The sequence below is a fragment of the Camelus ferus genome, chromosome X (genome assembly GCF_009834535.1).
Source record: "Camelus ferus isolate YT-003-E chromosome X, BCGSAC_Cfer_1.0, whole genome shotgun sequence".
NCBI classification, from domain to species: domain Eukaryota; kingdom Metazoa; phylum Chordata; class Mammalia; order Artiodactyla; family Camelidae; genus Camelus; species Camelus ferus.
Window position 1 is genome coordinate 42,837,058 of NC_045732.1, and position 20,928 is coordinate 42,857,985.

Genomic DNA, 20,928 nt, shown 5'->3' on the forward strand with positions numbered 1-20,928 from the left:
GCGTGGTTGCACATTCCAGAAAAAATTAAAAATAAAATCTCTTGGCAGCCCAGGAAATTTCTACAAACATAAAATAGAAAGAAAATAGTTTTGTTATTGACTAAGCATTAAACCGGACCACAACGCGCACCATAAGCGATTAGCTGAAGAGATTGCAAAGACAGGAAGAACTCTCACCCTTCTATGTGGTGGAGCACCTAGCATCCATTAGATGCTTGTTCTCAAGATAAATGATAACTTACCAACTTATAAGTTCTCCTGCAAGAGGACTTTATGGGACAATTCGCTCTATCTACACTCTTACATAGTCATCCTTAGTTCACCTGGTAATTGGAGTGGCCGTCTGTGCCAGTTCATTGCCTTTATCTAAAGGCAAAATGAAACATCTGTCTCTATGACAAGCAGGTACTTACAGTTTAGAGCCAGGCGCCTAGGCAGAGTGATGGGGAGATAGGGCCCTATCTTCCTTGATGTTTACATTTCAAGAGGATGGCTCCCAGGCCCTTAAGAAAAACATTCCTGGGTGGTCATGCTGACAAAAGGCTTATTTACTCTTTTAAAAGATTTACTTACATATCAAAGGGGCAGAGGAAGGATTTACTAATACCAGTTTTCTCAAGGAAAGGAAGAGGGTAAAGGTCTCTCTCTTTTGGCAACAGGGAAAGTTCCATTTCTTTATCCTTACAATTTCCCTTTTATAATAACATTATAATTTTCTAATTATCTCCATTGCCCTTTCTATCTTTCTCTGGGCAGTTTGCAGCCACCTAAATACACAGTAGGTCCATCCAGTAGCAAAGCAAAGCAATTATGAAAGTTACCACAGGGTAAATTTTCAAAGTCAGCATAATATTTGCATTGGAGAAAAAAAGCCTATAAATGTGTCTTACCAGCGGTTAAAGCACATTCTTGATTAGCAATGTGCAAAAATTCTTCGTTCTTCATATGTTACTTTTACAAACTATTGTGTTGTCTGTATTGCTTGCTCTTTCAAATGATACGTTATTCAAGTATTATTTTGTAATTCCTTGTGAAGTCTTACCCAGTCCAAGCCTAAGGGGGTTTTAATTAAGGTTTTTTTTTTCTCATAAGATCCAGAGAATTTCTCCTGAATTCCTGTCACTCAGTAATTACCATCACAAGTACATAATTTAGCCCTGCAGTAATTGTTCTGTCTCCCCAAATAATATTTCCCAGATGCAAAACACAAAGACACTGGTGGTCATTTGTAGTATGCTATTACGAGGCACTCTTTGAAGGGTACAGATTGAACTTCCAGTGCTTAATGTATTTGCTTTTAAGTCTTGAGGAAAAACCCAGCCTGTGGGCCATTGGCTTGCATTGGTCTAAGTCAATAACAGACATGCAAACCTCCATGAATAATAGGCATCTACTTTTGTTTATCCATACTGGGACTGGAGAGAACTTGCATACTAAAATTAATCCAATGATGTAATTCCATCTTCTGCAGTCTTTATCTATAAATGCCAGATTTCTGTTTGTCTACTAATGAGATGCTTTTTAAAAATACCATCCTTCTGTCCCTTCTCATATAGTCATAGTCCAATATCTGTTTGTTCCCTTGAATATGAACAGTGCTATAACTCCAAACTAGTGATGCTGTCCTAGTACTATTTGATAGCGAACTGCTTCTGGCCTGTACAGATGAGTGGCTCTGAGAACTTTGGGGTGATTTTTTTGCTCCATCATTAAGAAGTTATTCCAAACAGTCCAATTCCAGAATTTTCTCAGTTTCCATTCTACTTGTGCTCCCATGGCTTTTAAACATGTTGCATGATGTGATTCCCTCCAGTTCGCAATTGTATTCTGTGTTGTTGTAATTATCCCAAAGCACTAAGTTTATTATTTAAGACCTCACTCTCAAAAGAGTTAGCTATACCTGTGCCTGTTCCTATTCCTTCCAGGATTGTATTCTAATAAGCCTCCTTTGCCCTTGTGTGGTCCCCAAACAGACCCCTTAAACAGATTCCATAATGCGAGGGTTCAAGGGATATATGTCTGGTTGTGAAGAGTGATGCTAGCCTCAGATATATTAAGAGAAACCATCCACCTATAATCCTGACGGCTATTAAAGTAGGCTCAGGACATTGCCACATTCCAAATGTAGCAGGGAGATCTCTTTAATATATCTCTTGAGGGGTCTGTTGATAGGATTTCTACCAGTTTGGGTGATGTAATTTACCAGCACTGTCTTTAAAGCTATCAGTAGGTCTATTGAACATCACCCCTACCATAGTAAAGGTGAGAGAACCTTTCACCTTCACTAGCAGGATTACCCCTACAATTCTCTTGATTGTAGTATAGTTAGAATTCTTTCCTGTATAAGGATCTTTCCAATCAAACTAGTTAACAGAACACTTTTGTGTCAAATTTAGAGCTTGAGTATCCTGATGCATATTAGTTACTTTACTTTGGTGTTATCAAAAATTACTAATGAAGATGGTTCCACCTTCACTCTGCCAGTAACTGGGCTGTTGGAATTACTAATCCAGATCATGTCTATTCTGGGAATACAATGTGGAGTTGATCAGAAATATGTAATTGTGGAGACCATTACTTGGAGTACAGGGAAAAAAAAGCTATGTAACAAATAACATGTTTGTTTTCCAGTAAAATGTGATTCTTAAGTAACTGAAATAACCCTACTGTGACTGGGACAGCAAGGCAGTCTATGAGAATAGTAATACGTTTGCTAGAGTAGTTTGTAGGGGAGGGAAAAATAATTTTCCTTTTATCCTTCTAAGTTCTTGGTGAGAACCCCTTTAGTAAAAGACAAATTAATAAGAGAAAACTAGTTTACTAACTTGTATATCTCATGTATCTTTGGGAGATACCCAAGGGAAAAATGAGTAACTCAAAGTGGTGGCTTAGAATTCCAGCTTATATAGATGGAGAAATGACAGGACAAAGGAAAATGGTTTTAGGCTTCCAAGGGCAGCATACTGCAGGATGGTAAATATATGGGAGGTGACTAATGGTAGATAGAGGCCAATTGGTAAAGTTTGTTATGTAGGTGCCATCTCCAGGCTGATTGGGTCTAGAGTTGTCTTCCATGATTAACCTTTAAAAAATTTTTTTTAATTTTATTTTTGGGAGGAGGTAATTAGGTTTACTTAATTATTTTTAATGGAGGTACTGGGGATTGAACCCAGGACCTGGTACATGCTAAGCACACACTCTGCCACTTGAGCTATGCTCTCCCCTCTTCCTGTGATTAACTTTTGTCCTTCCTGGTAGGGAGAAGAAGAGGGACACCTTTGAAAATTTATATCTTGCTTTTAGGCAAATGGTAGGGCAGAGAACTTTTCTTGTACCTTCTTCTTCTCAATTGCCTTCAGCTCGAAATAATCCCTAAGCCAAAGTGGCATATTTTGGGGTGACACATTCTACTGCCCTTCAACCTCCTTTCAGTTGAGCTCAGTACCAATATAAATCACTCTAGGGAACTAAAGATTCAAGTCCTTTGTGGGAATAACAGTCCAGTCCTCCTGGGGTGGCTTCACAGGGAAAGCATGAATCCAACTGTATTTTTTTTTTAACTTGGATAGCCCATATGGGTAATCAGCACTTGAAAGGTCCCTCCCAGTGTGATGACAGCCTTTCTTTCCCTGGGACACTTTAATGTAGATGTGTTACCAAACTCAGGTTTGGCAGCTCACCATTAAAAAACAAATAATCAAGAGGCAAATGTCAGTAGAAAGGAAAAAGGTACTTTAATCAGAAAAGCCAGCAATCTGGGAAGATGGTGGACTCATGTCCAGAGACCAACTCCCGAGATTCTGCTCGGCCATGACAGTTTTTAAAGGGAAAAATGGGGGGAAGAATCTCAGTGACTCATTGATGCAGGAGGTTGGTTTCAGCATCATTCTCCATTGCGCACAGACTGGCTGACTCTCTCTTCCGATGTTGTCTTGCCCATGTGATCTGCCTGCAAGATTGCTAAGGGGGCTGTTGGGGATAGAGATCTAGTCATTCTTTAACTGCTTAATTCTTCATTCTCACTCCTTTTTTACCTAGGAAAAGAATCAACAGGTTAGGCAAGGCATGGTGTGCATTCAGGAGAGCATAAGTCCAGAGTTAGTTTCAATTGCTTAGTGATCTTATTTTCAGATTAAAAAGGGGCAGAAATGGGTAAACAGGAAAGGGGCAAAAGAGCTACTTTCAGATGAAATCTCCTTTTTGATAGAGGGGCTGACCTTTTCCAGGGGTTCCTTCCAGCTTCTTATGATTTTATGTCTCAGGGTTTCTGGGAAAGATAGAAACCTTTTAAGAATTGGATATGATTATGAGAAGATTCAGTTAAATTAGGCACAGGACGTAGTCTCAGACCAAAATTCATAGGTCTGCTCAACATAAATTCAAAAAAAGTGATTTCACGCTTGGTGGCAAGGGTTGTTCTAATTTTTAACAAGCTAGTGATAAAGCTGTAGGCCTTTTTAACCCTAACTGGTTGCTCAATCTTGGCCAATGAGTTTCTTTAGAGTTTGATTCATTTGCTCTATGTGTCCATGGGATTAAGGATGATAGGATATATGATAGTTTATAGAAATCTGTAAACATTTGCATAATTCCTAAATGACAGTCAAAATAAATTGACTTTTGCTGTCTGATTCAATATGCTCTCGTATCCCCAACATGGAAATTATGTTTATTAAGAGAACCTTTACCATTGCCTGAGCACTGGCTTTTTGAAGAGAGGAAAACATCAGGCCATCCTGACATCATACACACCGTAAGTAGACAAAACCTCTTACCTTCTGCAAGCATTGCTTCTATGAAATCCAACTGCCAGCAGTTCCTGTTAAAGTTGGTTGGGGAAAACTTCCAGTGCTTAATTTGGGAGTGGCCTGGAAAGAATTCTGCTGACAATATATTTCTTTAACGTGTTTTGAATAAATTCATCTCTTTGGTAGGCATAGTGAGAGCCGAATGCCTTTAAAATCTCTATTACTTAGCTGATTTTGTTGATGATACAACAATACCAACCAAGTATAAATAGACCATGGAATAGGAATTATGTTGTTAGGTAATTCCCATAGTACAGTCAAATTCCTTTTTAGCCCCTTTTTGTTTAATGTATTTTTATAAAGTATTTATTTTTACTTTGGGTGGGGGATAATTAGGTTTGTAGGTTTGTTTGTTTGTTTGTTTGTTTGTTAATGGAGGTACTGGGGATTGAATCCAGGACCTCGTGCATGCTAAGCACACATGCTGCTACTGAGCTATACCCTCCCCCACCCTTTTCAGCCCCTTTTTAAATACATTTGTCCATTTCCTTTTTTTAAAAAAAAATTCATATATTTACATTTCCTTTTTTAACTCTTTAAAAATTTAATATATTTTAAAACATTTTTTATTGAGTTATAGTCATTTTACAATGTTGTGTCAAATTCCAGTGTAGAGCACAATTTTTCAGTTATACATGAACATCCATACATTCATTGTTACATTCTCTTTCGCTGTGAGCCACCACAAGATCCTGTATATATTTCCCTGTGCTACACAGTACAATCTTGTTTATCTATTCTACATTTTGAAATCCCAGTCTGTCCTTTCCCACTCCCCATCCCCCTGGCAACCACAAGTTTGTATTCTACGTCTATGAGTCTGTTTCTGTTTTGTATTTATGTTTTTTTTAGATTCCGCATATGAGTGATCTCGTATGGTATTTTTCTTTCTCTTTCTGGCTTACTTCACTTAGAATGACATTCTCCAGGGACATCCATGTTGCTGCAAATGGTGTTATGTTGTCATTTTATGGCTGAATAGTATTCCATTTTATAAATATACCACTTCTTCTTTATCCAGTCATCTGTTGATGGACATTTAGGCTGTTTCCATGTCTTGCTATTGTAAATAGTGCTGCTATGAACATTGGGGTGCAGGTGTCGTTTTGAAGTAGGGTTCCTTCTGAATATATGCCCAGGAGTGGGATTCCTGGGTCACATGGTAAGTCTATTCATAGTCTTTTGAGGAATCTCCATACTGTTTTCCACAGTGGCTGCACCAAACCGCATTCCCACCAGCAGTGTAGGAGGGTTCCCTTTTCTCCGCAGCCTCTCCAGCATTTGTCATTTGTGGCCTTTTGAATGATGGCCATTCTGACTGGTGTGAGGTGATACCTCATCATAGTTTTGATTTGCATTTCTCTGATAATTAGTGATATTGAGCATTTTTTCATGTGCCTATTGATCATTTGTATGTCTTCCTTGGAGAATTGCTTGTTTAGGTCTTCTGCCCATTTTTGGATTGGGTTGTTTGTTTTTTTCTTACTAAGTCGTATGAGCTGCTTATATATTCTGGAGATCAAGCCTTTGTCGGTTTCACTTGCAAAAATTTTCTCCCATTCTGTAGGTTGTTGTTTTGTTTTGCTTATGTAAAAATTTAGTATATTTTAAAAGTTTTTTTTCCTTAAGTTTCTTTTTGGGGTGGGGTATTACTTATTTTTGGAGAAGGTACTTCTCTGAACCCAGGATCTTGTGCATGTTAAGCATATACTCTACCACTTGAACCATACCCTACCCCCGTCCATTTCCTTTTAGAAGGCTGGTTATTTAAAACAGAATGAAAGTTTCCTGTTGTATTAGAAATGGGGCTTCTAAGTTGAGTTGGCTGCGTTTTAACAGTGAGTTTTGCAGCTCTGTCAGTGAAATCATTGCCCTGAGAAATTTGGTCATTCTGCCCTATGTGGACTCTACAATGGATTACTGATAGCTGAGCAGATAGTTGTGAAGCTAGTAACAACTTGGATGTTAATTTTCCATGATATTTTAGTTCCCAGTGAAGTCAGGGATCCCCTATTGTTTCAAATTTGCCCCATTACACAGTAGACACCAAACACATTTTTACTCTCAGCATATAGATTCACTTAAAGTCCTGAACCAAGATTTGGACCCTAGAATTGCTATTGACTTGGCTGCTAGTACTGATTTAATTCCAAGCAAAACGTAAGGTTCCAAGATTTCCTGAGCAGTTACCAGTGTCTGAAGCCTCAAGATGACCCTTTTCATCCGGGTATATGACGCATCAGTAAACATCATCAAGTGTGCATTTTGAACAGGAATATCAGAAAAATCTGGTTGCTGCCTACTGTCTTCTGCTACTACCATTGCATACTCGTGATCATCTATTTGGTCTGGATCTTGTAAAAGAGTAGCAGGGTTTCAGAGATCGCATCTTCCAAGTACAAGACAAGGATTGGATAGGAATGCTTGTTCATAGTTAGTCAGATGGCATGCCGATAGATGCCGAGTTGTAGGCACATAAGATATCTGGCCCAGCATGGCTCCTGCCACCACTTGGAGGCATCCAGGCACTCCCAGTGCCACAACATCCCAAAGAACTGAGAAATGTGCTACTGGTCTGTAGTCTAACCCCACCTTTTGAGTTAAAATTCCATGAACAGTGCCTTTATTTTCATGACAAAACAATTGGGAAAGTTTTTCAATATTTCAAAGCCCCAAAGCTGGGGGAGAGACTGTAGCCAGTTTCAGCTGTTCACAAGCCTCTTCCAATTCCAGGGACCAAGTCAGAGGCTCTGGAGAATCACTAGACACATGCTTCACCCAAGGCTTTGCATTCTCTACAGGAGCTGGGACCCGCTGCCCGCAGTACCCTCCGAGCACCCCAAGGTGTCTAGGTTGTTTTATTGTAGTCGGCCCTTTCATCCACTAAATTTCCTGCCTTACCCAACAACAGATACCATAAATATTTTACTTCAGTTTGGCAATATTAGAATTTGTCTGGGGAGGCCTTATGCCCCAGTGAAGCAAGGAATGGTAACAAAGCCAAAATACCAGGTTTTTGCATTACTTTTCAGTTATGGAGGCTACCAGCAAATCATCTACATATTCAATAATTATAGATCCCTCCCGTGGGACACATTTCCCTGTTTCCTGTGAATGACTAGAGAAAATGAGAGTCCTGAAACCCACGAGGAATCCTTTGCCATGAATTCTGGAGTCCTCTGGAGACCATCATTCTAAGTGAAGTAAGCCAGAAAGGGAAAGAAAAATACCATGTGATATCACTTATATTTGGATTCTAAAAAAAAGAAAGACACAAATGAACTTATTTACAAAACAGAAACAGACTCACAGACATAGGAAACAAACTATGGTTACCGAGGGGGAGAGGTGGGGAGGAATAAATTGGGAGTTCGGGATTTGCAGATAGAAACTATTATATAAAATAGATAAACAACAAGGTCCTACTGTATAGCACAGGGAACTATATTTAATACCTTGTAATGGCCTATAATGAAAAAGAATATGAAAAGGAATATATATATATGTGTGTGTGTGTGTGTGTGTATAAAACTGAATGACTATGCTGTACACCAGAAATTAACACATTGTAAACTGACTATAGCTCAATAAAGAAAAAAATACTGAAGTCCTTAATAAGTAAAATCAAACAAGAATTTAGACTCATTAGCTAGAGAAACATTTAAAAAAAGAGCAAAATACTAATAAACTACAGAGGAAAATTTTGCAGACTATGGTACCAAAGTCAGAATAGTTGTAGGGTTCAGAACTCCAGGGGTTAATGGAGCAACAGCTTTATTTACTTCTCTGAGCTCTTGTATGAATATATAATGGTTGTCTGTCTTCATCAAATTTTATCTTCCTTCCTTATTGGAAGTATGGGAGTTTTAGAGGGTGAATTCCCTTTTTAAGTTATCCCTGGTTTTGCTAGTTCTTTTTCTCCCCCTTATATCATCCCTTTGACATCATTATCATTTCATATTTTATACATTTTTATTGAAGTATAGTCAGTTTACAATGTTGTGTCAATTTCTGAAGCATAATGCTTCAGTCATACATGAACATACATATATTTGTTTTAATATTCTTTTTCACCTTAAGTTACTATAAGATATTGAACATACCTTGAACATACCCTGTGTTATACAGTATGAACTTGTTATTTATCTATTTTATATATATTAGTTAGTATCTGCAAATCTCGAGCTCCCAATTTATCCCTTCCCACTTGCTTCCCACCCTGGTAACCATAGTTTGTTTTCTATGTCTGTGAGTCTGTTTCTGTTTTGTAAATAAGTTTGTTTGTCTTTTTTTTTTGATCCCACATATAAGTGATATCATATGGTATTTTTCTTTCTCTTATCATATGATATTTTTCTTTCTCTTTCTGGCTTACTTCACTTAGAATGACAATCTCCAGGTCCGTCCATGTTGCTTGCAAATGGCATTATTTTATTCTTTTTATGGCTGAGTAATATTCCATTGTGCATATATACCACAACTTCTTTATCCAGTCATCTGTTGATGGACATTTAGGTTGCTTCCATATCTTGGCTATTGTAAATAGTGTTGTTATGAACACTGGGGTCTATGTATCTTTTCAAATTAGAGTTTTCTCTGGCTATATGCCCAGGAGTGGGATTGCTGGATCATATGGTAAGTCTATTTTTAGTTTTTAAAGGAATCTCCATACTCTTTTTCATAGTAGCTGCACCAAACTACATTCCCACCAAAAGTATAGGAGGGTGTAACCAAAGATTATAAAGTCCCTTCAGTATTTCACCCAGTGATTTTGGCAGCCATTGGTGATACTTGCTTTTATAACATTTATTAGCTGAAGTACTTCTGAAAGAATAAATTTTCATAGTGAACTATTTGTATATACTGAAATGCAGTAGTTAGAGAAAGGATAGTCATTTTAATAAAACTCAAGTAATATCTTTTTCCCGATATATAAAACACGTCAGTGGTTATCTATTACTAAAAGAATTCGTGTTATTTTCACAGTCAGACTCCAGCATACTTCCTTGGATTATTGTTTCCTCATAATTGCCTCCTTGACATATCACATAACCTTCTCTCCTTTTCACAGAGCAATTTGCTCTTTCCTTAATTACTATGTATTTTCCTGTCTCCAGACCAGTCTCTTTGTCTTTTCTGGAAAATATTTTACCCCACTTACCATCACACTTATTTTTTTCCAGGATTCTGTTTAAACTATACCATCTCTACAGACCCTAAACCTGCATCCCCAGTGGAATTGACTGTTTTCTCTTTGCAGCCCACAGTGTATCCTGCATATATTTCTAACGTGAACTTTGTTTTTTGAAACTGAGTTATATTTGCAATACATTGAATTACCCAGATCTTAAATATATAGTTTGATGAATTTTGACAAATAAAATATACCCATCACCCAGATTAAAATATAGAACATATCCATCACCCTTGAAAGTTCTCTCTTGATGAGTCAATATCCTCCCTCTAGGCAACCATTGTTAATATTTTTAATCCTTGTAGATTAGCTCTGCCAGTCCTTGATTGTCATATAAACAAGAATCACAGGGTTTGTGTTTAGCTCTGTGTTTGGCATCTATTTATAAAATAACAGAATATTTTTGAGAGGCATCCAGGTTGTTGTGTCTACCAGTATCTCTTTCATTTTTATTGCTGACTATTGCATTGTATGAATATACTATTTTTGTGCACTTACTTGGTGATGAACATTTGTAATGTTTCTAGCTTATCGTGATGAAACCTGGTATAAACATTCTTGTGAATTTTTTCTGAGGATGTATTGTCGTCATTTTTTTTAAACTACCAAGGAATGGAATTCCAGCTAGATTATAGACTGGTGTATGTTTAACTTTGTTAGAAACTGCCAAACAGGTTTCTAAAGTGATAGTTCAGTTTGGCATCTCCACTAGCAATTTTTCAGTTTGTTTTTAATTTTAGCTTTGAAAGTGAGTGTATAGTGCCATCTCAGCCTAGTTTAAATTGCATTTCCCTTATAACTAATGAATGATGTTGTACATCTCTTCATATGCTTCATAGGCCATTTGTATGTCTTTTTTTGTGTGTCTGTTCAAATATTTCCTCCATTTAAAAAATTGGGTTATGTGTGTTTTTCTTTTTGCTTTGTAGGAGTTCTTTATCCATTCTCAAGCTAGGTCTTTTGTATGTGTATTGCAAATATTTTCTCCCAGTCTGTCTTGACTTTTTGTTTTCTTAATGGCATCTTTTGATGAGCAGAAGTTTTGACTTTGATAAAGTCCCATTTATCAAAATTTTCTTTTATAGTTGTTGCTTTTTGTACTATGTCAAGAAATCTTTGCTTGTCCCAGCATTGCAAAGATACTCTCTTATGTTTTCTTCTAGGGCATTTTTAATTTTAGTTTTTATATTTAGGTCTATAATCCCACTTGAATGAATTTTTCTGTTAACTTGTTCTATCACTTGCTTTCTACTTCATTAATTTTGTGGTCTTTGCTAGTTCTTTTCTTTTACTTTCTTTGGGTTGATTTGGTCTTTTATTTTCTAGCTCCTTGAGGTTAAAGTTTAGGTCATTAATTTTAGAATCTTTTCTAATATAAGCATTTAAAGCTAAAATTTACTTCTAAATTTATCTCTATCTTCTTCATGCAAATTTTGGTATGTTGTTATAGTAGGCAGCCTTCTAAGTTGGCTCTCAGTGATCCCCACTTCTTGGTATTCATACCCTTGTGTAATTCACTCCTATTTGTGTGTCAGCTGGACCTAGTGACTTGCTTCTAAGAAATAGAATATGACAACAGTGATGGGATGGCACTTACAAGATTAGATTATAAAAGACTGTAACTTCCATCTTGCTGGCACTCTCTCCTGCTCTTCTCGCTTGCTTGCTCCAGTGAAGCCAGCTGCCATGTTGTGAACTTCCTTGTTGAGAGATCTGTATGGTAAGGGACTGAGAGCAGCCTCTGGCCAGCAATCAATGAGGAAATGAATCACTCAGCACAATAGTCCTCGAGAAACTAAATCTTACCAACAACTACTTGACTGAGCCTGGAAGTGGGTCATTCCAAGTCAGTGTTCAAGATGAACATAGCCCCTGCCAACACCTTGATTGCAGCCTAGTGAGAGACCCTTAGTGAGAGGACCTGGCTAAGCCACACCTGAACTCCTGACCCACTGTGAGATAATAGATGTTGTTGTAACTCGCTAAATTTTAGGGTAATTTGCTATGTATGCATCAAATAAAAAACTAACACAGATTTTGGTACTGGGAATAGGGTGTTGTCTTGACAAATACCTCAAAATGGATTATCTTTCAAATGGGATGTGGGTGGCAGGGAAGGATTTTAAGGAGCATGTTAGAGAAATCCAAAATTGCTTGAACAGACTATTAGTAGAAATTTGGACTTTAGGATGCTACTGCTGAAGGTTCAAAAGGAAACGAAGAACATGGTTTGGAAACTGGAAAATCCTGTGTGATAGAACCTTAGCAACACTGTCTTCTACAGTTACGTGGAAAGTAAAGCATTGTGCTTAATGAACTTAGTGATCTATCTGATACTTCCAAGAAAAGTGCTGAAGGCACCTAGTTTCTTCTTGCTTTTAGCAAAATGTAAAAAGGAGATAAATAGAGAGACAGACTGTTAAACACAAAGGATCCAGAACTTGATAGTTTTAAAAATTATTAGCCTCTGCAGATAGCTAAAATAAGATTCTAAAATTAAGATGGCTTTGAAACACTATCAGGAAACTATGGTTTAGAAATAAAGCAAAAGGTGTGACTATACAACCTTTTGTTAAGACCTCAGAATGATCAGAGGATCAGAGCATTCAGCCACACACAACTCCTATGAAAAGATTAAGGGTACATCATAGATCTTCTCAGTCCCTCAGCCATTTCAGCAAGAGTCCAAGGTAGAGAATGGCTTACCTTAAAGAGGTCTGTGGGTGCACAGTTTTTGTCTAGGAGAGTGAACCCAATGAGATTAACAGACACCTCATAAAATTTTAGAGCAAACTATATGAGCAGAAACACTACCACCTTAGACTGAAAGAATAGAGACAGTACAAAAATGGAAAGATGTTGAACCTTCAAAATTCTACTGGCAAGAAGCCGACTGAGAAAACTCTTCTACTACCTTTCATGAAATGCTACCTTTCATCTTTTCATGAAATAGGAAAGATGGCTCATGAGGTGGGACCAAAAACACAGAGGGTAGAGCCAAAAGCCATGAAGAATTATTCCTAGGCCTTGAGACCTAATCAAGGAACTCCTAACTTTGCCCAGCCAGATAACACTTACATTCTTTAGCATGTAAAATTTTTGTATTTTGTATTCTGTATTTTGACCTCGATTTCTTCTGCTGAGCAGTGAGTGGTCATTTTAATCACTGTTTCTGTGTATATAGTATGTCATTTTTTGTTTTGTTTTGTTTTGTATTTTTCTAGCTGCTTCCAAACTCTTTTCTTCCTTGGTTTTCATTAGTTTGACTACAATGTGCATAGGTATGGTTTTCTGTGAATTTATCCTGCTTGGGGTTTTCCAGGTATCTTGAATCTTGTAAATTTATATCTTTTACCATATTTGGGAAGTTTCTGCCTATTATTTTTTAAAATATCTTTCTCTTCTCCTTCTGGGCCTCCAGTTACATGTATGTTAGATCTTTTGATGTTGTCTTATCCATCCCTGAGACTGTATTCTTTTTAAAAAATTATTTTTCTCTCTGCTTTTCAGACTGGGCAATTTCTGTTGGTCTGTCTTGATGTTCATTAACTCTTTCTGCTGTTATGCCCATCTAGTAAGTTGTTTAGTTTCAGATTACATTTTTCAGTTCTAGACTTTTCACTTGGTTATTTTTTATGACATGTAACATTATATTAGTTTCATGTGTACAACATGATGATTCAATATTGTATATATTGTGAAATGATCAGCATAATAAGTCTAGCTAACACTCATTACCATACATAATTACAAAATTTTTTTCTTGTGATGAGAACTTTCAAGATTTACTTTCTTAGCAATTTTCAAATATGGAATACAGTATTATTAACTATAGACACCATGCTGTGTATTACATCTCCATGACTTATTCATTCTGTAACTGGAAGTTCGTACCTTTTGATCCCCTCACCTATTTCACCCACCACCCACTCCTGCCTCTGGCAACCACCAACTGTTCTCTGTGTCTATGAGCTATTTTTTTGTTTGTTTTTCTTAGATTCCATGTATAAGTGAGATCATATGGTATTTGTCTTAGTCTGACTTATTTCACTTAGCATAATGCCCTCAAGGTTCATACATGTTGTTGCAAATGGCAAGATTTCCTTCTTTTTATGTCTAAATAATATTCCATTGTACATATGTACCATATTTTCTTTATCCATTTTCTGCTGATGGGTGCTTAGGTTGATTCTATTTTATCTTTCTTTATAGCCTTTAAGTCTATTTTGTCTGATATAAGTATTGCTTTCTTGCCATTTCCATTTGCATGAAATATCTTTTTCCATCCTCTCACTTCTTTTTTAACATTTTTTAATTGATTTATAATCATTTTACAATGTTGTGTCAAATTCCAGTGTAGAGCACAATTTTTCAGTTACACCTGAATATATATATATATATATATATATATATTCATTGTCACATTTTTTTCTCTGTGAGCTACCTTAAGATCCTGTATAGATTTCCCTGTGCTATACAGTATAATCTTGTTTATCTATTCTACAATTTTGAAATCCCAGTCTATCCCTTCCCACCCTCCACCCCCTTGGCAACCACAAGTTTGTATTCTATGTCTATGAGTCTATTTCTATCTTGTATTTATGCTTTGTTTGTTTGTTTGTTTGTTTGTTTTAGATTCCACATATGAGCAATCTCATATGGTATTTTTCTTTTTCTTTCCGGCTTACTTCACTTAGAATGATATTCTCCAGGAACATCCATGTTGCTGCAAATGGTGTTATGTTGTCGTTTTATGGCTGAATAGTATTCTGTTGTATAAATATACCACTTCTTCTTTATCCAGTCATCTGTTGATGGACATTTAGGCTGTTTCCATGTCTTGGCTATTGTAAATAGTGCTTCTATGAACATTGGGGTGCAGGTGTCATTTTCAAGTAGGGTTCCTTCTGGATATATGCCCAGGAGCAGGATTCCTGGGTCACATGGTAAGTCTATTCATAGTCTTTTGAGGAATCTCCCTACTGTTTTCCACAGTGGCTGCACCAAACTGCATTCCCACCAGCAGTGAAGGAGGGTTCCCTTTTCTCCACAGCCTCTCCAGCATTTGTCATTTGTGGATTTTTGAATGATGGCCATTCTGACTGGTGTGAGGTGATACCTCATTGTAGTTTTGATTTGCATTTCTCTGATAATTAGTGATATTGAGCATTTTTTCATGTACCTATTGATCATTTGTATGTCTTCCTTGGAGAATTGCTTGCTTAGGTCTTCTGCCCACTTTTGGATTGGGTTGTTTGTGTTTTTCTTATTAAGTTGTATGAGCTGCTTATATATTCTGGAGATCAAGCCTTTGTCGGTTCCATTTGCAAAGATTTTCTCCCATTCCATAGGTTGTCTTTTTGTTTTACTTCTGGTTTCCTTTGCTGTGCAGAAGCTTGTAAGTTTCATTAGGTCCCATTTGTTTATTCTTGCTTTTATTTCTGTTGCTTGAGTAGACTGTTCTAGGAGAACATTTTTGAGATGTACGTCAGATAATATTTTGCCTATATTTTCTTCTTGGAGGTTTATTGTATCTTGTCTTATGTTTAAGTCTTTGATCCTTTTTGAGTTTATATTTGTGTATGGTGTAAGGGAGTGTTCTAGCCTCATTGCTTTACATGCTCTGTCCAGTTTTCCCAACACCATTTGCTGAAGAGACTGTCTTTATTCCATTGTATATTCTTGCCTCCTTTGTCAAAGATTAGTTGACCGAAAGTTTGTGGGTTCATTTCTGGGCTCTCTATTCTGTTCCACTGGTCTATATGTCTGTTCTTGTACCAATACCATGCTGTCTTGATGACTGTAGCTCGATAGTATTGTCTGAAGTCTGAGAGAGTTATTCCTCCAGCCTCTTTCTTTCTCTTCAGTAATGCTTTGGCAATTCTACGTCTTTGATAGTTCCATATGAATTTTATTATGATTTGTTCTAGTTCTGTGAAATATGTCCTGGGTAATTGGATAGGGATTGCATTAAGTCTGTAGATTGCCTTGGGCAGTGTGACCATTTTAACCATATTGATTCTTCCAATCCAAGAGCATGGGATATCTTTCCATTTTTTAAAGTCTTCTTTAATTTCTTTCATCAATGGTTTGTAGTTTTCTGTGTATAATTCTTTCACCTCCTTGGTTAGATTTATTCCCAGATATTTTATTACTTTGGGTGCTATTTTAAAGGGGATTGTTTCTTTACTTTCTTTTCCTGTTGATTCATTATTACTGTAAAGAAATGCAACTGATTTTTGAACGTTAATCTTGTAACCTGCTACCTTGCTGAATTCTTCGATCAGTTCTAGTAGTTTTTGTGTAGACCTTTTAGGGTTTTCTATATATAGTAACATGTCAGCATATAGTGACACTTTTACCTCTTCTCTTCCAATTTGGATCCCTTTTATTTCTCTCTCTTGTCTGATTGCTGTGGCTAGGACTTCCAAGACTATGTTGAATAGGAGTGGTGATATGGGCATCCTTGTCTTGTCCCAGATTTTAGTGGGAAGCTTTTGAGTTTTTCACCGTTGAGTACTATGCTGGCTGTAGGTTTGTCATATATAGCTTTTATGATGTTGAGATATGTTCCCTCTATACCCACTTTGGTGAGAGTTTTTATCATAAATCGGTGTTGAATTTTATCAAATGCTTTTTCTGCATCTATTGAGATGATCATGGGGTTTTTGTCCTTTCTCTTGTTGATGTGATGTATTACATTGATTGATTTGCATATGTCGAACCATCCTTGTGTCCCTGGGATGAACCCCACTTGGTCATGATGTATAATCTTTTTTATGTATTGTTGGATTCTGTTTGCTAATATCTTGCTGAGGATTTTGGCTTCTATGTTCATCAGTGATATTGGCCTATATCTCTCTTTTTTGGAGTGTCTTTGCCCGGTTTTGGTATGAGGGTGATGGTGGCTTCATAGAATGAGTTTGGGAGTATTCCCTCCTTTTCAATCTTCTGGAAGAGTTTGAGAAGGACTGGTATGAGTTCTTCTTTGTATGTTTGGTATAATTCCCCAGTGAAGCCGTCCGGTCCTGGACTTTTATTTGTAGGGAGGTTTTTTATTGCTATTTCGATTTCACTTTCAATTTCTGTGTGTCCTTCACTCTAAAGTGGGTCTCTTGTAGGCAGCATATTGTAGGCTCTTATTTTGTTATCCAATCTGCCACTCTGTGTCTTTTGATTGGAACGTTTAGTCCATTGACAGTTATGGTAATTATTTACAGATGTGTGTTTATTGCCATTTTAAATCTTGGTTTCCAGTTGATTTTGTATTTCTTCTTTGTTCCTTTCTTTTTCTTTTTCTTTTTGTGGTTTGATAATTTTGTCTTGCTTGATTTCTTTACTTTAGGTTGATTCTATATATTTGCTATTATAAATAATGCTGCAGTGAACATGGGATGTATATATCTTTTCGACTTAATGTTTTCATTTTCTTCAGATAGATACCCAGAAGTGGATCATATACTAGTTCTGTTTTTAATTTTTGGAGGACCCTCCGTATTGTTTTCCACAGTGGCTGCACTAATTTACATTCCCAGCAGCAGTACATCAGGGTTCCCCTTTCTCTATTCTCACTAACACTTAGTTCTTGTCTTTTTAGTAATAGCCACTCTAACAGGTATGAGGTGATATCTCATTGTGGTTTTGATTTGCATTTCCCTGATGATTAGTGATGTTAAGTACCTTTTTACATACCTGTTGGCCATCTGTATGTCTTCTTTGGAGAAATGTCTATTCAGATCCTCTGCCCATTTTTAAATCAGACTCTTTGGAGTTTTTTTGCTGTTGAGTTGTATCACTTCTTTATATATTTTGGATATTAACCCCTTATCAGGTATATGGTTTGCAAATATTTTTTCCCATTCATTAGGCTGCTTTGTCATTTTGTTGAAGGTTTTTTTGGCTGTGCATATACTTTTTAGTTTGATATAGTCCCACTTGTTTATTTTTGCTTTTGTTGCCTTTGCTTTTGTGTCAAATCCAAAAATTCATCTCCAAGACTTATGTCAAGGAGCTTACCACTGATGTTTTCATCTAAGAGTTGTAAGGTTTCTGGTCTTATGTTCAAGTCTTTAATTCACTTTGAGTTAACTTTTGTGTATGGTATAGATAGTGATCCAGTTTTCATTCTTTTGCACGTGGCTGTTGAGTTTTCTCAACACCATTTATTGAAGAGACTGTCATTTTTACATTGTATATATTTGACTCATTTGCCATAAACTAATTCACCATATGTGCATGGGTTTGTTTCTGGACTCTCTATTCTGTTCCATTGATATATGTGTCTGTACTTCTATCAATACCACACTATCTGAATTATTGTAGTTTTATAGTAAGTCTTAGCACTACATAGTATAACTCCTCCATGCTATACCTTGCTTTGTGTGCTCTAAGTCCTTTGCATAGTCATATAAACTTTAACATTTCCTTGTCAATTTTTACCAAAAAGTTGACAAATAATTGGTTGCACAAGTATAAGACAAATGAGTAAAGTGACATAAAATTTCAACAACAATCAACCAAGTTGATTTATATATTATAGAACACTATCCCCACCAACAGCTGAATGTACATTCCTTTCCAGGGACACATGAAACATTCTTCTAGGTAGACATATGTTGAAATGATACAGAGTATATATTTTGACAACTATGGAATTAAATTAGAGTTGAGGGGAAAAAAGGCATCAAGAGAAAATGGCTGATTTGCAGCAACATGGATAGACCTGGAGATTGTCATCGTAAATGAAATAAGCCAGAAAGACAGCAAAATACCATATGATATCACTTTTATGTGGAATCTAAAAAATAACACAAATGAACTTATTTACAAGACAGAAACAGACTCACAGACATAGAAAGCAAACTTATGGTTACCAGTGGGGAAAAGGGGTGGGAAGAAATAAATTGGGAGTTTGGGATTTGTAGATACTAACTACTATACAAAAAATAGATAAATAACAAAATCCTACTACATAGCAGAGGGAACTATATTCAGTACCTCGTAATTGCCTATAACAAAAAAGAATATGAAAAGGAATATATGTATGGTTATATGACTGAAACATTATGCTATACACCAGAAATTGACACAACATTGTAAACTGACTATACTTCAATAAAGAAAACACGCTTGTTTAACTGCCACCAGATCTATTTTCCCTCATCTCCTAGGGCTGACCATGTCACCCTGAACAGAATTATATTGTTCCAGGTCTCAGTGTCCTTTGAAGATGTGACCGTGGACTTCAGCAGGGAGGAGTGGCAGCAGCTGGACTCCACTCAGAGGCGCCTGTATCAGGATGTGATGCTGGAGAACTACAGCCATCTGCTCTCACTGGGTAAGCACAGCCACCCTGTGAATCTGCCAGGAGCCTGTTATGGGTAAAATTGTGTCCCCCCCAAAGAAAATATATTGAAGTCCCAACCCCCATTACCTCAGAATGTGACCTTATTTGGAACTAGGGTCTTTACAGAAGTAATCAAGTTAAAATGAGGTCATTCGGTGGTTGCTAATCCAGTATGACTGTGTCCTTATAAAAAAGGGAAATCTAAAAATAAATAAATAAATAAAATTAAATAAAGTAGGGGAGGCTCAAAGTGGTAGAGCACAGGCTTAGCATGCACAAGGTCCTGGGTTCAATCCCCAGTACCTCTTCTATAAATAAATAAATAAATAAATAAATAAATAAATAACCTAATTACTCCCCCCCCAAAAAAAACCCCCCCAAATAAAAAAGAGAAATCTAGACACAGAGACATGCAAACTCAGGAGGAAGACCATGTGAAGACGCAGAAGGAGGTGACCATGTGACTGGAGTGATACATCTATAGGACAAGAAGTGCCTGGGGCCACCAGAAGCCAGGAGAGAAGTATGGGACGATTCCTTCCCTAGCATGGTCCTGCTGACACCTTGATTTTGGACTTCTAGCTTCCCAAACCTCAAGACAATACATTTCTGTTGTTTTGAGCCACCTAGTTTGTGGTACTTTGTTATAACAGCCCTAGGAAACTAATAGAGCTTTCTGTCCTGGGAAGTGAGGTGCCTCTGTAGCAAATACCTAACACAACATGGAGGTGGGGGAGGGTATAACTCAAGTGGTAGAGCTCATGCTTAGCATGCCCGAGGCCGTGGGTTTAATCCCTAGTACCTCCATTAGAACATTAAATAAATAAACCTAATTATTTCCAACCCTCCCCCCCCCAAAAAAAAAAAAACACATGAAAGTGGCTTTAGAATTGAGCCATGGGTAGAGCCTGGAACGATTTTTAAGGTGCTTGGTAGAAAGTTCTGGATGCCTCAAAAAGACTGTTGGTAGGAATACAGATGAACATTAAGGATATTTTTGGTGAGGCCTCAGTGGAAGTGAGGAAGGTGATTTATTATAAAGCAGCAGAGAATTTGGCTGGATTGTGTTCTTGGGTGGGAAGTAGAACTGGGAAGTGACAAACTTGGATTTTGAGCTGAGGAGACTTCTCAGCAAAGTGTTTAAGGCAAGGTTTGATTTCTCCTCGATACTTCTAGTAAAATGGAGGCAGAAAGAGAGAAATTGAAGAAGGAATTGTTAGTAAAAAGGAACTAGAGTATGAAGCTTTGGAAAATTCTCAGCCTATCCATGTTGCAAACTATGAGAAGGTGTACACCAAGAGGATAGCTGGACAACCAGTTGCTAAAAAGATGAGCAGGTGTAGGATTTGTGGATCCAGTCAACCATCTCAGTAGAAACCCTCTTCAGCTTAGGCTGAAGAGGACAGAGGCAGGAGAAAAGGAAGGAAGACTGTTGGATTTCTGGGAGTCTACAGACAGGAAACAGGCTGGTAAAGCTATTTGGCTGTGAACATGTGTTATCCTTCAAGAAAAGGGATGAATGACCCCATCTCCCAAATGGTTCAGAAGCCCGTAGGGATGTCACTGCCACCATGGGCCCA

The 20,928-nt window shown here is 37.2% G+C and overlaps 1 protein-coding gene across 1 annotated transcript in view; it reads left to right on the top strand.

Annotated features, from left to right (window-relative positions):
• ZNF81 (zinc finger protein 81) overlaps positions 1 to 20,928 on the top strand; it is a 64,899-nt gene that overhangs the window by 16,692 nt on the left and 27,279 nt on the right. Inside the window, exon 3 of the mRNA XM_014565204.2 lies at positions 19,213 to 19,339. Coding sequence (XP_014420690.1) covers positions 19,213 to 19,339 — 127 coding nt within the window. The remainder of the gene's footprint in view (positions 1 to 19,212; positions 19,340 to 20,928) is intronic.